Genomic DNA, 17238 nt, shown 5'->3' with positions numbered 1-17238 from the left:
TAATTTCATTTTATAAAGTCTATTAATGTTCAATATTCAGTATGTATTAATTTGAGAGGGCCATGATAACAAAACTCAGACTCAGAAATGTGAAGGGTTGTAAATGGAGGCTCCTCTCCTACCTGTCAGTTCCCAAGTAACCACTTTGAGACTTTTATTAGTTACAAACCATTTAGCCTATTAGCTCAGGCTTATTATTAACTAGCTCTTACAACTTCAATTAACCCACTTTTATTAGTTTATGTTTTGCCAAGAGGATTGTGGCTTGTTACCTCACATTTTGCTTCTCATGTGGCTGCTGACATCTCCCTCTACTCTGCCTTCTTTTTCTCTGGATCTTTGCTTTGATTGTCCATCTCTATTCTGCCTGACTATTAGCCAAATCAGCTTCTTTACTAACCAATAGTAATAAAACATATTCACAGCATACAGAAGGATACCCTACATGATCTCTCCTTTTTTCTCTAATTAAAAAGGAAGGCTTTAACTTTAACATAGTACAGTTAACTATATCAAAACAGATATCAAGCAAGAATTACAGTTGCAATATTTAGTTTATTTGTGTTTGACAAAATTAAAAAAATCTATCATCAATTGTATCTATCTTTGTCAGTCTAAAGTTTCATATCTAATTTATCTTTTATCATAACTAAGGAAAACTATAATTATAACTATCTAGTCTTCAACTGCATCAAAGACCCCAGGAGGGTGATATTACCTAAATGAACAGGAAGCACAATGTGAGCAATTTTAAATATTCTAGAAATGACAGAAATATCTGACTGTCTGGACAGTCACCAAAAGTTTTTCTATAACATTGGGGCATTTATCTTCAGCCTAAAGTGATGTAGATGTGTCTTCTTTCTATGTGTTGCTTTCATTGGTTAATTAATAAGGAACTGCTTGGCCTGATAAGTCAGAACATAGGTGGGTAAAGAAGACAGAACAGAATTGTAAGAGAAAAAAAAGCAGAGTCAGGAAGATGCCATGAGGTCCGGCCCATGATGGACGTAGGCTAGAATCTTTCCCGATAAGCCACCATCTCATGGTGCTACACAGATTATTAGAAATGGGTTAATCAATATGTGAAAAATAGCCAATAAGAGGTTGGAACTAATGGGCTAGGCAGTGTTTAAAAGAATACAATTTGTGTGTTGTTATTTTGCGTGTAAAGCTAGCCATGCGGGAGCCGGGTGGGACGAAAAGCAGGCCTGCTCCCCTCATTACTACACTAAAGACCTAGAATGTCTGGCAAGCTTCTCAGTGATGCAGGAAATTTGAAACCGTCCTGCCTATATTGGAAGTTTGTCAGTCATTTTCTTCTGTGTCCCACAGAATGTCTGGCAGACCCTTCCATGAAGCAGAAAATTTGAAAGACTGTCCCACATATTTTGGCAAAATTCATCAGTTGCTTACTTTTGTGTCCTGCAGAATATGGCAAACTGTTTCATAAAGCAAGAAACTCTTTCATGAAGTCCTAAAGGACTATCTCACCTTGTTTTTGGAAAGTTCAGTAGTCATTTTCCTCTGGGTCCTGCATGTGAAAATTTATAATTATGGTTAAATCTTGCCACAATCAAAAGCTGCTGACTTAGATTTGGATATCACTGTAGGAACTGGTGAGATAAAATAGTTTGGGAATATAATTTGACAGAAAATGTGACAACATTTGCTTCATATTGAAAGATGGGGCTTTTAAAGTTGTGTTCTAAGAAGTGACAGAATAGAAACACTCCGGTTTCTGGCATAATGTAAAGTAGGTAGGTGGGGAGGTAATTTGGATGTTAGAACAATGTGTTGAATTTAAGATCTCCTTTAGATTCTTGGTGAATAGTGGCTTTTGTCATTAGTTCTACAAAGAGAAGGACCTGCATATAAATTTGAATGCTCTCCATGTAGAATGTTGTGTTTCCTGAGTAGATGTAAAAAAAATAGTTATTAGCCCCAGACAGGGCACCAAGAGATCAAAGTAAGGATTTCATCCAAGTGTTAGTGAACCAAAGAGTTTGTTGAATCTACTTTTAGGAACACGTGTTAGGGATTATTTGTAGATAATATGTGTGACTCAAAAGTCCCACCTCAAAGTGAGTGGCAATGCCCAAAAGCCCCTCCTCCCTTAGTCAATATTCCCCTTTCTATATTTTCTAATACGTCTCAAAAATCTGGTGCAGAAGTATCAGTGGGTAGAATCAGGGGACCTGGTGATTCCCCCACTTCTACCTAGGACATAGTAATAATCCCATTTTCTTTGCCGTAGGCTAGCTTTTCATTGTATTATTTTGACTTCAGTGTTGACTTAATTAGGCTTTTTTTTGGTGTTTTTAGACTGGGTTTCTCTGTAGCTTTGAAGCCTGTCCTGAAACTAGCTCTTGTAGACCAGGCTGGCCTCGAACTCACAGAGATCTGCCTGCCTCTGCTTCCCGAGTGCTAGGATTAAAAGCATATGCCACCACCGCCCGGCTTTGATTAGGTTGTTATTGTTGTAATGAAACAGCATAACCAAAAGGCAAGTTGGGGAGAAGAGGATTTATTTGACTTATATTCAAAGCTGTAGTTTATCACTTAGGAAGCCAAAGCAGAAACTTAAGCAGGGCAGGAACTTGGAAGCAAGAGATGATATAGAGGCAATAGTGGTTTGCCGTTCACTGACTTTCTATCCATGACTTTCTCAGCCTGCTTTCTTATAGAATACAGGACCACGAACCCGGCGGTGGCCCACTCACAAGGGGTTGAGCCTTTCCTAATCAATCACTAATTAAACCGTATAGGCTTGTCTATAGCCAGTTCTCATGGAAGCATTTTCTCAATTGAAGCTTCTTCCTCTGATGGTTCTAGCTTGTGTCAAGTTGACATAAAACTAGCCATGAAAACTGTCACAGCCACTGGCCATGGCTGCCACAGCAATCCATTCTGTGCAAGCTAATGGTCATTTTATGACCAGAGAAAAATGTTACTTCACCAAATGTTGATGACACTCAGTCTTGCTAAGGTATAGAAGGAATGTAAGCATTCTGAAGGTTTCACCCAAGGACAAACCAATGTGTAGATGAGAAAAGTGACTCTCAGTTATGATAGGGACAGGAAGCCTTTTGCCAGTGTTGGCACTGAGTGTGTATGACCTCAGTTTCTCAATACAAGCTTATTGATGTTGCTGTCATCTCTCCTCTTTCCACAGGTGGGGAAGTCCCATACACAACTCTGGCAACTCGAATGATGATGGGGGCATGGTGGTTATTTGCTCTGATTGTCATCTCATCATACACAGCAAACCTTGCTGCTTTCCTCACCATCACCCGCATTGAGAGCTCCATCCAGTAAGTAGGCAATGATTCCAGTAGCCATCAAACATGACAAATGCTAAGAAAGCCCTCTAAGCATAAATGTGGTGTACCATCTGATAAGAAACTCACTCTCCTTCTGAGTAAAGGCTTAGTTCTGTGATCTCAGAGTATGAATCCTAAATAATTTATTTTATAAAATTTTCATCATAACTTAAATATTGCTTTCCATATTTTCCTAGAAGGATAATGTATCATCAAAGCTTTAACCTTCACAGAGAAAAATTAAGTCATGGCAGGAGAAATGGCTCAAAACCATCTGTGATTCCAGTTTTAAGGGATCCAATACCATCTACTAGACTCTGCCATCATTGCACATGCAGAGTATACATACTCTCATACACTCTCATACATACTCTCAGGAATACACACACAATAAAAATATTTTAAAAACTATAACTACATCAGAGAAAAAATAAGATAGACAAAGTATAAAAATCTTATGAAATAAAATGTCTTTCTAATGAGTCTGGTCCATTTTGTGTGATCAGAATAAAGGGCTAAATGAACATATCAGTGAGGGCATGAAGAGAGAAGGGGAGACTGTGAGAACAGAAAAGAGAGGGGAAGAGTAAAGAGCAGGTAACAGATAGAAATTAGCATGCTAGTGACCACAATCTACCTGTCTGCATTAATATCTATGTGGTCATCATCTCTGCTCTTTCTCCAACATCAGTAACAATGATGCAAAATGGTTGTTCATCATGATACACTCATTTCTTCACATACAGAGGTCTGTGCTTCAGGTCATAATGGACTTTCCCATGAGCCCCGACCCTGAGGCATTTTCTGCCTTCATGGTTTCACACTATAGGAGCTGCAGCATCATACAGTTTCTGCCCTGAATGGACACAATAGCCTATGTACTATGTTAAGAAACATTCCCCTGAAATTGTCTATTTAGCCACAAACAAAATGATTTTAATTAAAGGTCAACACTCATACCCCCAAACTTATGAATTGAAAATGAGGACTACTGGCAATAAAGAAGAATTTCCCAGAGTCAACTTCCCTTTAAAGAAAACTCACAAAGCCCTTTTTCCTCTTAAATGTATATAAATGAGCTTCATTAGTGGCCAGGAAGCCATTATAATATAATGCCAAATCAAGACTTAATTATTTATAGAAGTTCATTGTTTTTCTTCAATCTACAATCTGAAATTGAAAACCACAAAAGTCAACTAGTAATATTCGCAAGCCGTCAATTCCTTTATCCATTTATGAAAATGATACTTCTAGATTCACCCATCAAATCATGCTCCTCAAAGTGTTTTATAATTTTTGCTTTAGTATAGACTTTTCTTACTCTCCCAATTTATTCCTCTTATAGCCAGCTCTATGGGTAAAACAAATTATAAACGATGTTGAGTAAAATGTGGGAGATTGAGTAATAATGAAAATGATTGTGATACCCTAGGAAGAAAATTGATGAAATTAGTAACATCATAAAAATAATAACCATCATTTACTGATTAGTTATCAGATGCCAGGATTTGTGCTATTATATGCTGATTGGCTCATCTGATGCTCATCACCATCTTGTAAACTCCATGACACACTTTACAAACAGAAAAACTGAAGATTAGATGCTAAGCAACTTTTACCTTCATGCAGTTAGTGTCTGGGCAATGTGCAGACGTTCAGGATGCCCGGCACCTGAGCCTGTGTGCCAGGGCATTGCATAGTTCTCATTCCCTGCACCCAAACCACCATGTGCCCTCTGTGTTTAGAAAAGCAACTGTCGGCCTTAAGAATAAATCCTTAAGCTCCAGAGCAACCCTGTCTCGAAAAACAACCCTCAACTGGCTTGGAGCAGTAGCAATGACTTTGAGTTTAACCAATTTTGTTAACATACATGTCAACATGAGTTAATTTTACCTATGATTGCCCTATGCTCCTCTGAGAAAGACATTTTGGCATATCCAGCCAGATAAAGATTGAACATATTTAAAACACAAAATGAAAAAGTTTGATATGTATATGTATATAACACATCTAATACTGCCCATACTGTTGATTAAGTATTCCCAAGTGTGTTCAATTAGTAACTGGCTTTGCACCTTGGACAATTGTCTCCTTTTTTCTACCTCCCCACAGGCCTTTCACCATTGTTCCTATCTTTGCTTCTCTGGATGTAACTTTCTACTACAGTAATTATGTTTCTGCGCTTGGATCATTTCACTTAGCTTAATGACTTGTAGTGTGATCAATGTGGTAGCAGATAGCAAGAAAAATGGCTTTCCAGAGCAAATTGGAGTAAACCTTTAAAATACATTTTAACAATAATGTTTTTATTTTTTGAGAGTACAATACATCATTTCTCACTTCCCTTTCTTTCCTCTAAACCCTTCCAAGAACTCCCTTGCTTGCTTCCATGTGTGTGTGTGTTCATAAATATGTAAATATGCCCTACTCAGCTTGTATAATGTTACTTGTTTGTGTGGTTTTGGAGATTACTATTTGCCATTGGCTAACCAACTGGTGTGCTCATTCCTAGAGGGACTATTTCTCCCTTCCTCAATATTATGAGGCCTTGGGAGCCCTCCACCGCACTCATCCATGTTAGCATGTCTATTGGTGTCATCCTTGTTAGGCATGGTTAGGCAGTCATGTTAGTGGTATTTCAAGGTACACACTTTTAAAAATAGACTTCTAATTAGTAATGCCTAACTAAAATGGCACATGTAAATATGTTTAAAGTATTACTTAGTTTTGAAATATCTTCAATAAACAAATAAAAACATCTTATATGGCATGCAATAATAGTCATTGTAGTAAAATATTGTTTGAGATTTATTGTGGATTTACTATGATACAGAAATTAAGTATTTTGCAGTTATTATTGCATTTATTCCTCAAAGTACATATCACAATGTAAGTACTACCATTATTTCTATTCTGTAAATGAAGAAACTGAATTTTAGAAGCAAAATGCTCAAGACCACCCAGTAAGCATTGAAGCTGATGGTCTAACTCATGTCAACCTGAAACTTATCCACAGTCTTGACCCTACAGTTAATTCCTTATCCAATGCTGCTTCCCTGATTTGCTTGACCCAGTGCTTTGCTGAAGGCATGTGAGGCATCTTAGCTACTTAGTTATTACTAAGTTCCCAGCACCAGTTGCTTTCTAGAGTACTATAACAGTGGAAGCAGACGCCACTATATTCCAAGGTTCCATATTCTGCATTCCTCAAGGTTTCTTCAAAAGTAAAATTTAGTAGGGAAAAGAATGCACTTTCACATGATGCTTCCCTCAAGTGTAGCTCTAGATTCCAAAGTAACTGAACATTCATTTCCTTCAAAATTATTCCCTTCTAGTGCCAACAAGCATTATGAAAAGTTTTTAGTGGGTGTAATAAATTACTGCCTCCTAATACTATCATGAGAGTAACTTTGGAAAGAATAGAAGCCAAGTAAGTTACAACAGTCTGATTTTATCCCAAAACTTATACATAATTTCAAAGTTCATGTCTTACCTTTGTGATAACACAAATGCCTATACTACTACTTGGATGCAGAGTTCCACCTGTAAGTTAGGCTGGGTTCTCGCACAGTTCCCACTGTCATTCTCCAAGAGAACAGACTCTCCACAGTCTCATGCAGTGCTGTCTTAAGCACTGGAGTTCATAAAATTACCTCCTCCCGAAGTTAAATGGCGAATGCTGACACATCTCACTCTGCACAGTTCACCATGCCATTGGCCTACATAGACTATGCACATCTTCATTCCCTCAAAGCAGAGGCTCTTTCTAGGCTGAGGTGGGAAGAGGGAAATAGAGCAACCCTCTCTGAGAGAGAAAAACATGGGTCCTTTTGAAATGATATTAGCTATGGTCTAATGTATGGGAAATGGGTTTCCCTTGTAAAAGATAACTCATAAGTTTAAGTCTCCTATTCCTTCTATGACAGGATGTGGTAAAGAATGAGATGACCACTTCGGAGTCCAAAGAGGAAAATATTAATGATTTCTGTTTTGCTGTTGTTGCTGTTTGTGGTTTGTGTGTGTGTGTGTGTGTGTGTGTGTGTGTGTGATTTGCTTGGCTTTTTTACTTTAAAAAAAAAGAATGTGGGACTAAGTATATGGGTTAGTATTTAAGATCACTTGTTGTTCTGCCAGAGAAACCAAGTTCAATTCCAAGCACCACATGTTAGTTCACAACCATCCACAATTCCAGTTCAGAGGATCTGATTCCCCCTCCTGATTTCCATGGGTGCAAGGCAGACATGTGGTACACATAGACATACCCAGGCAAAGCACTAACATGCATGAAACATTTTAAAAATAAAATGCTTGATTTTCTATTGGTCCCCAGGCTAAAAATGGCAATGGTGCTTGAAGAGTTTTGAAATTACTGTTAGTGTCAACATGGGATAAGGGCTGAGACTGTAGCTCAGTAGTGGGTCACCTGCTTAGCCATTCCAGGGTCTTGGGTTCCATTCCCAGTAACACACACATAGACACACAAGACAGCATTACAGCAACATCATATTTGCCTTTACTTTATTATTTTTTCCGAGAGCCATTTATTACTTAAGATCAAAATAAACAGAGCTACAGGAAATCATAGTTGTTCAACTGGATTCATTAGTAACTAGTATGATTAATCTTTGTGACAAAACGTGATTATCCACAGCCAGGGAAACCATTGGTTCCTTTGCTGATACGTTATTGTTTCTGACATATTTCCCATCACTGGTAGTGTAGCCCACCTACACTAGGTAATGTCTCTGGGCCTTGTCACTTGACCCTATAATCCTCTCAAAGAGTTAAAAAAATGTGCTGTGTCAGTCAAGTCTCACTGTAATTTAAGCATAAATATGAATTAAAGCAATGACTCATTTGATAGTCTTAATTTAGTGCCTGATTAACCGGCATTCAAAGGAGTCTGCTGACAGTGACTGGCAATAACCCTGAGTCAGGCTGTTGTTAAACAAGCATTTTCTCATAACTTATCTTTATTGACCCCTGTCATAATCAATAACTCAAATATAGCTCCTTCTATGTGGATGCCATCATGTTTACAATTAGATTTAGTGTCTTTCTGTTTTAAACCACTTACATGCATCTCTACCACCTCATACTATGAACTCTAGCTGGCCTTGGACTGGCATGCTGTTCTACTGTTTTATGCTTTTAATTAAAATGCATTTCCTCAAGGGCCGTTTCTAATCACTTTTGTATCAGCCTAGGACCTTATGTAGTACCTCATTAAATACCTAGTGCATTGTGGTTACAAATAATATTCAGTCAATAAACATCCAGGAAAGGGTTCCTTAAATCTGGCTTGAAACTATGGAAGTCCACTGTGTGAATATCAGCCACATAAAACACAAAAGAAATATTAGAGTCATTTCTTTATGCTGTTATTTCACAGAAGAGAGGAACCCTCACATGGTGCACCGTCTTGCTTTGCTGAGTGTCTCCCCTACTCTTTCTTCGATTGTTCTGTAGCAGCCTGTCTCAGAGCTCTCAGCAGGGAATTGCACACTTTATTAGGAACAGCCACGATCAGGATGGTTGAAAGAAGCTGGGCTTGATTCATTCTGCTTCAATGTTTCAGCTCAGGGCAGAATTGTTCAGCTTGGACCCAGACCTCATAGGCACTGCACACATAGGAAGGCATTCATCTCCCAAGTCCTTATTGTTCAGAGTTGAGATGCCTTACTTGTCTCGGCACTTAAGTACTACAGTGATGGATATCTTATGAACATAGAGCTATCTAGATGTCATAGACAGAATTTTATCTTCTAAAAAAAGAAGTCATATAGGAAGTATGTATTGGTCTTTCAAATGCTCCTTTCATTGAGTACTTAATTAAAGACTGTCTCCCACTTTATTATCACTCCCAGGGGACCCAAGGAGCTCTTGTAGTCCCTAATATGATCAAATATCTCTCTCACCCTCTTCCTCTCCCTTTCTTTTTATCCTTATCCCATCTTTGTCTCTCCATATTAGAAAATTCTTAAATACTCAAGTATATAAATTCTTATCCTTTCTAAATTTCTTGCTAGCTTCCTTTCCTATGAAAATTCTGATAAAATATCCTCATCCCACAAGTTTACACAAACGTTCAAACTTCTGCGCTGAGGAGTATCTCACAGCACCACTTTGTAAGCAGGTGATATTTGAGTACAACATATTTTGTGAGCATTTAGTGGAACAGCAATGATAGAGATTACCAAGAAGAGTGGGACTATAACTCAGAACTGGAGCTCTTGTCTACCATACAGTGGGTATTATACCGGGTCCTAGGTTGTCACTAGAAGAAAAAAGTCACAACCTAGAGTAACTGATACAGGTCTATCTATACTCTAAGAAATAGCACTGGAGAAATCAACTCTGAACCACTGGAGTGGCCATACTGAAATAGGACCTGTGTCCTAATCCTATTCTAGGGACAGGTTACAAAACCTTCACATCTCTTCCCTTCATTTTTCTACTTCTCCTAATTACTATCCAGTTTCAGTTTAGAGAATCTGATCCCACCTTGTCCTCTTCCAGCTTATTGGCTTTCTATAGAAGACAAGTTGAAGTTGGGGAATCTCCCTACCCCAGCCACAAGTTCAGTGAGGTTTTCAAAACATCTGTCTGATTTATTTTTCTTTTTCTTTCCATTCTATTTTTAACTGAAATAGTTTAATAGATTCCTTATTTCCTTATTGTTTTCCCAATCTACTTAATTTTCCTCTTCTGTTTTATTCTGTTTCTCTAAAACTAATGACCAGCATATTTCTACTTATTTACTCTCCACTGCTGCCTTAACTCCCTAACATCTTAGCTGTGTTTCTTTACTTCTGAAATTTATTAAGGTTGAATGCTAATTTTCAGACTTCTGCCAGTATATGTTTGAAATATATTTTATTAAATTAATTTATTTGGGGGATGGAGAGATGGTTCAGCAATTAAGAACACTGACTGTTCTTCCAGGGAACCAGGTTGCAACCATATGGCAGCTTGCAACTCTCTGTAACCCCATGATCCAACACCATCACAAAGACATGCATATAGGCAAAACACCAATAAAATACAACTAAATTTTTAAAAAATTAAATTTATCTATTTTGCAGCCTTACCAGAATTTCCACTCCCTCCTCTTCTTCCCCATCCAGCTTCCTCCAGCGCTAGCCCAATCCACTCCTACTCTATTTCTGTTCAAAAAGGGAAGGCCTCCCATGGATATCAACAAAGTATGGTTTTGCAATATGTCATAGGACTAAGCTCCTCCCCTTGTTTTAAGGCTGGGAAAATCAACTCAGTATGAAGAAACGGTTTCCAAAAGCCAGCCAAAGCATTATGCACAGCCCCTACTCCAGTGTTAGGAATCCTATGAGTAGCTCATGCTATAGAGTTGTCACATATATGTAGAGGAGCCTAGGTCTGTTCCATGCAGGCTCCCTGGTTGCTGGTTTTGACTCTGTGAGCTCCCATGGGCCCAGATTAGTTTCTTCTGTTCATTTTCCTATGGTGTCCTAGACCCCTCTAGCTCATATAATCCTTCCTCCCTCTTTTCAGCAGGATTCCCCGAGCTTGGCCTAATGCTTGGCTGTGGTTCTCTGCATCTGTTTCTATCAGTTACTGGATGAAGGCACTCTGATGACAATTGGGGTAGGCACCAATCTAAGAGTATAGCAGAATATCATTAGGCATCATTACATCGACATTATTTTTTCTCCAATTGTATTTGGTTCTATCCTAGAGCTCTTGGCCATCTAGCCTCTGGATTCTGGCACTCCAAGCAGTGCCAGGGGTGAGTTCACTCTACTGGCATAAGCCTCAGACTGGATCAGTCATGGGTTAGCCACTCCCACAGCCTCTTCTTCACCCTTACCCCAGCATATCCCATGGGCAGGATAGACTGTAATCACAGTTTGTGTGGCTGCTTGATGTCCCAATCCATTCACTGGGTTTTGTCTAGTCACAAGATATGGCCAGCTCAGGCTATGAATCCTCTATGAGGAGTCTTAGCTAAGGCCATCATTGTAGATTCCTAGGAATTTCTCTTGCACTGGGTTTCTACCTAACACCAAAATGCCAACCTCCTTTTCCAGCCATCTCTTTCTCTACTATCCCCCTCCATCCACCCCATGTTTCCACCCCCTCTTGCTTCCATCCAGACCACCCACAAAATCTCTTCTAATTCCCCTTCCCAGGGAGATCCATGTGCCCCTCATTGGGCCTTCCTTATTAACTAGCCTCTATGGGTCTATGAATTGCAAACTGGTTATCCTTTACTTTTCAGCTAATATCCACTTATAAGTGTGTTCATATCATATTTGCATTTCTGTGTTGGGGAAACACAGGATGATTTTTTTTCTAGTTTAATCTGTTTTCAAATTTCCAGGTGACATTGTTCCTTTTTTTTTATTTTATTTTTTTATGTATTTTTTTTATTGATAAAAGGAGAATAAAGAAAAGAAAGAAAAAAAAACAAATTTCCACCTCCTCCCAGCCTCCCATTTCCCTCCCCCTCCTCCCATTCTTCTCCCCCTCCTCCCACCCCTCTCCCCTTCCCCCCACTTTTCTCCCCCTGCCTCTCCAGTCCAAAGAGCAGTCAGGGTTCCCTGCCCTGTGGTAAGTCCTAGGTCCTCCCCCCTCCGTCCATATCTAGGAAGGTGAACATCCAAACTGGCTAGGCTCCCACCAATCCAGCACATTGCGTTGGATCAAAACCGCGTGCCATTGTCCTTGGCGTCTCATCAGCCCTCATTGTTCGTCATGTTCAGAGAGTCCAGTTTTATCCCATGCTTTTTTTGGTAACAGTCCAGCTGGCCTTGGTGAGCTCCCAGTAGATCAGCTCCACTGTCTCAGTGGGTGGGTGCACCCCTCGTGGTCCCGACTTCTTTGCTCATGTTCTCCCTCCTTCTGCTCCTCCTTGGGACCTTGGGAGCTCTATCCAGTGTTACAGTGTGGGTCTCTGTCTCTATCTCCATCCGTCGCCAGATGAAAGTTCTAGGATGATATGCATGATATTCGTCAGTATTGCTCTAGGATAGGGTCATTTCAGGTTCCCTATCCTCAGCTGCCCAAGGAACTAACTGGGGGCCTCAGCTTGGGCACCTGGGATCCCCTCTAGGGTCAAGTCTCCTGCCCATCCTAAAGTGGGTCCTTTAACTAAGAAATGGGGTTCCGTGCTCCCCTATCTAACCTTCCTTTATCCCGATCCTCCTGTTTCCCCAAGTTCCCCCTCCTTTCCTTCTACCTTTTCTCTCCCCATCTCCCCTTACCCCCATCCCATCCCACCCCCAACATCCCACTTTTCTCCCCGGCAATTTTGTATACTTCCCTTATCCAAGAGGATAACTATATGTTTTTCCTTGGGTTCACCTTCTTACTTAGCTTCTTTAGATTCGCCTATTGTAGACTCCGTGGTCCCTATTTATGGCTAGAAACCAAATATGAGTGAGTACATCCCATGTTCATCTTTTTGGGTCTGGGATACCTCACTCAGGATAGTGTTTTCTATTTCCATCCATTTGCATGCAGAATTCGAGAAGTCATTGTTTTTTACCGCAGCGTAGTACTCTAATGTGTATATATTCCATACTTTCTTCATCCATTCTTCCATTGAAGGGCATCTAGGTTGTTTCCAGGTTCTGGCTATTACAAATAATACTGCTATGAACATAGTTGAACAAATGCTTTTGACATATGATAGAGCATCTCTTGGGTAAATTCCCAAGAGTGGTATTGCTGGGTCGAGGGGTAGGTTGATCCCGAATTTCCTGAGAAACCGAAACACTGACTTCCACAGTGGTTGCACAAGATTGCATTCCCACCAGCAATGGATGAGTGTACCCCTTCCTCCACAGCCTCTCCAGCAAAGGCTATCCTTGGTGTTTTTGACTTTAGCCATTCTGACAGGTGTAAGATGATATCTCAAAGTTGTTTTGATTTGCATTTCCCTGATCGCTAAGGAGGTTGAACATGACCTTAAGTGTCTTTTGGCCATTTGAACTTCTTCTGTTGAGAATTCTCTGTTCAGTTCAGTGCCCCATTTTTTAATTGGGTTAATTAGCCTTTTAAAGTCTAGATTCTTGAGTTCTCTATATATTTTGGAGATCAGACCTTTGTCTGTTGTGGGGTTGGTGAAGATCTTCTCCCAGTCAGTAGGTTGCCTTTGTGTCTTAGTGACAGTGTCCTTTGCTTTACAGAAGCTTCTCAGTTTTAGTAGGTCCCATTTATTCAATGTTGCCCTTAATGTCTGTGCTTCTGGGGTTATACCTAAGAAGCGATCACCTGTGCCCATCTGTTGTAGGGTATTTCCCACTTTCTCTTCTATCATGTTCAGTGTTTTCGGGCTGATATTGAGGTCTTTAATCCATTTGGACTTGAGTTTTGTGCACGGTGATAGATATGGGTCTATTTTCATTCTTCTACAGGTTGACATCCAGTTGTGCCAGCACCATTTGTTGAAGATGCTTTCTTTCTTCCATTGTATACTTTTAGCTCCTTTATCGAATATGAGGTGTTCATAGGTTTGTGGGATTAAATCCGGGTCTTCTATATGATTCCATTGGTCGACTTCTCTGTTTTTATGCCAGTACCACTCTGTTTTCATTACTGTAGCTCTGTAATAGAGTTTGAAGTCAGGGATGGTAATGCCTCCAGACAATCCTTTATTGTATAGGATTGTTTTGGCTATCCTGGGTTTTTTGTTTTTCCATATAAAGTTGATTATTGTCCTCTCCATATCTGTGAAGAATTTTGATGGGATCTTGATGGGGATTGCATTGAATCTATAAATTGCCTTTGGTAGAATTGCCATTTTTACTATGTTGATCCTCCCAATCCAAGAGCAAGGGATGTCCATCCATTTTTTGGTATCCTCCTCAATTTCTTTCTTCAATGCCTTAAAGTTCTTATCAAATAGATCTTTCACTTCCTTGGTTAGATTTACCCCAAGATATTTTATGCTGTTTGTGGCTATCGTGAATGGAGAAGCTTCTCTGATTTCCCTCTCTGCTTCCATATCCTTTGTGTATAAGAGGGCGACTGACTTTTTGGAGATGATCTTGTATCCTGCCACATTACTAAAGCTGTTTATCAGCTGTAAAAGTTCTTTGGTGGAGTTTTGGGGGTCGCTTATGTACACTATCATATCATCTGCGAATAACGAAAGTTTAACTTCTTCCTTTCCAATTCGAATCCCCTTGATCCCATTATGTTGTCTTATTGCTATTGCTAGAACTTCCAGCACTATATTGAAGAGGTATGGCGAAAGTGGGCAGCCTTGTCGTGTTCCTGAGTTTAATGGGATGGCTTTGAGTTTCTCTCCATTTACTTTGATATTAGCTGTCGGCTTGCTGTATATAGCTTTTATTATATTTAGGTATGACCCTTGTATCCCTAATCTCTCCAAGACTTTTAACATAAATGGATGTTGAATTTTGTCAAATGCTTTTTCAGCATCTAATGAAATGATCATATGGTTTTTTTCTTTCAGTTTATTTATATGATGGATTACATTGATCGATTTTCGTATGTTGAACCAGCCCTGCATCTCAGGAATGAAGCCTACTTGATCATAATGTATAATTTTTCGGATGTGTTCTTGGATTCGGTTTGCCAGTATTTTGTTGAGGATTTTTGCGTCGATATTCATGAGTGAGATCGGCCTGTAATTCTCTTTCCTGGTTGAGTCTTTGTGTGGTTTTGGTATCAGAGTAACTGTAGCTTCATAAAAGGAATTTGGTAGTGACCCTTCTGTTTCTATATTGTGGAATACATTGAGGAGAATAGGAATTAGGTCTTCTTGGAAGTTCTGGTAGAATTCCGCATTGAACCCATCTGGCCCTGGGCTTTTTTTGGTAGGGAGGTTTTTGATAACAGCTTCTAATTCTTCGCGACTTACAGGTCTGTTTAGATTGTTCACCTGGTCCTGGTTTAATTTTGGTAAATGGTATTTATCTAAAAAAGTGTCCATTTCTTTTACATTTTCCAGTTTAGTGGCATACAGGCTTTTGTAGTAAGATCTAATGACTCTCTGAATTTCCTCTGTGTTTGTGGTTATGTCCCCCTTTTCATTCCTGATCTTATTAATTTGCGTGTTCTCTCTCTGCCGTTTGATTAGTTTGGATAGGGGTTTATCAATCTTGTTGATTTTCTCCAGGAACCAGCTTTTTGTTTCATTGATTCTTTGGACTGTTTTCTGTGTTTCTATTTTGTTGATTTCAGCCCTCAGTTTGATTATTTCCAATCTTCTACTCCTCCTAGGTGAGTCTGCTTCTTTTTTTTTCTAGAGCTTTCAGGTGGGCTGTTAAGTCTTCAATATGTGCTTTCTCTGTTTTCTTTAAGTGGGCACTTAGTGCGATGAACTTTCCTCTTAGCACTGCTTTCATAGTGTCCCATAAGTTTGAGTATGTTGTTTCTTTATTTTCATTGAATTCAAGGAAGACTTTAATTTCTTTCTTTATTTCTTCCTTAATCCAGGTATGGTTCAGTAGTTGACTGTTCAGTTTCCATGAGTTTGTAGGCTTTCTGGGGGTAGCATTGTTGTTGAATTCTAACTTTAATCCATGGTGATCTGATAAGACACAGGAGGTTACAAATATTTTTTTAAAAAGAAAACAAACTATCTTTTTAATTTTACATACCAATCCTAGTTTCCACTCCCTATCCTCCTCCCATTTTCTCTACCTCCCATCCCTCCTGCCCCACCCCAGCCCACATCTACTCCCTAATCCCCAGAGAAGTCAAGGCACATTGCCTCATGGAAGGACCAAGACCCTCTCCAATATATCCAGGTTGAGCAAGGTATCTATCCAAAGAGAATGGGTTCCAAAAAGCCAGTACACTCAGCAGGGACAAATCCTGGTGCCAATGCCAGTGGCCCCAAAGTCTGGCCCAGCCATAGAATTGTAAGTCACATTCAGAGGGTCTAGTTTGGTCTCATGCTGGTTCCTCCCCTGTCTGACCAGAGTTGGTGAGCTCCCATCAGCTCATGTAAGTTGTTTCAGTGGGTGACCACTTCATGGTCTTGAACTCTTTGCTCATATTCTCACTCCTCCCACTCTTCAGCTAAACTTTGGGAGCTCAGGCCAGTGCTCTACTGTGAGTCGCTGCCTCTGTCTCCATCAGTAGCTGGATGAAGGTTTTATGGTGACATTTAAGATAGCCATCAGGGCAAGGTCAGTTAGGACACCCTCTTCGCTATAGCTTAGGGTCTATACTAGGGTCATCCTTGTGAATTCCTAGGACTTTGTCTAGTGCTAGGTTTATTGCTATCCCCATAATGTCTCTTTCAATCAAAATATCCTTTCTTTCTCTCTGTCTCTGTCCTTCTCCTATCTCAAGTATCCCATTCCCTCAAGTTTTCCTCCTTCTTCCTCTTGTTCCCTCCTCCTCCCCTTCCACTGTCCCTTCTTCCCCTACCCACATGCTCCCAATATTTTTCAGGAGATCTTGTCTATTTCCCTTTCCAGAGGAATTTATATATGTTTCTTTTAGGGGTCACCTTGTTACTTAGCTTCTCTAGGGTCATAGACTATAGGCACATTATTTTTTCTTGTTTTGTTTTATAGCCAGTATCCACTTATGGGTGAGTACATACTATGTTCATCTTTCTGGGGCTGGGTTACCTCACTCAGGATGATTTCTAATTCCAACCATTTCCAAGCTAATTTCAGTATGTCTTTTCTTTTTTACCACCGTGTAGTACTCCATTGGGTAAATATACCACATTTTCTTTACCAATTCTTTGGTTGAGGGGCATCTAGAGTGTTTCTAGGTTCTGACTATTACAAATAATGCTGTGAACATCGTTTAATAAATGTCCTTTTAGTATAATTGCGCATCCTTTGGGTACATGCCCAAGAGATGGCATGAATAAATTCCAGATGTACCTGAAGAAAATAATAACAGCTGAAGTATGTAAAAATGTCAATATAGGCTATGGAAT

The 17238-nt window shown here is 39.6% G+C and overlaps 1 protein-coding gene across 5 annotated transcripts in view; it reads left to right on the top strand.

The window, feature by feature from the left end:
* Grid2 (glutamate ionotropic receptor delta type subunit 2) overlaps window positions 1–17238 on the top strand; it is a 1369063-nt gene that overhangs the window by 1083448 nt on the left and 268377 nt on the right. For all 5 annotated transcript variants that reach the window (XM_075983936.1, XM_075983939.1, XM_075983937.1 and 2 more), the window contains one exon: window positions 3176–3314. In XM_075983936.1, coding sequence (XP_075840051.1) covers window positions 3176–3314 — 139 coding nt within the window. The remainder of the gene's footprint in view (window positions 1–3175; window positions 3315–17238) is intronic.

The sequence above is a fragment of the Microtus pennsylvanicus genome, chromosome 8 (assembly GCF_037038515.1).
Source record: "Microtus pennsylvanicus isolate mMicPen1 chromosome 8, mMicPen1.hap1, whole genome shotgun sequence".
Taxonomy (NCBI): domain Eukaryota; kingdom Metazoa; phylum Chordata; class Mammalia; order Rodentia; family Cricetidae; genus Microtus; species Microtus pennsylvanicus.
The sequence above is the reverse complement of the archived record's forward strand: the minus strand, read 5'-3'. Positions and strand labels throughout refer to the sequence as shown.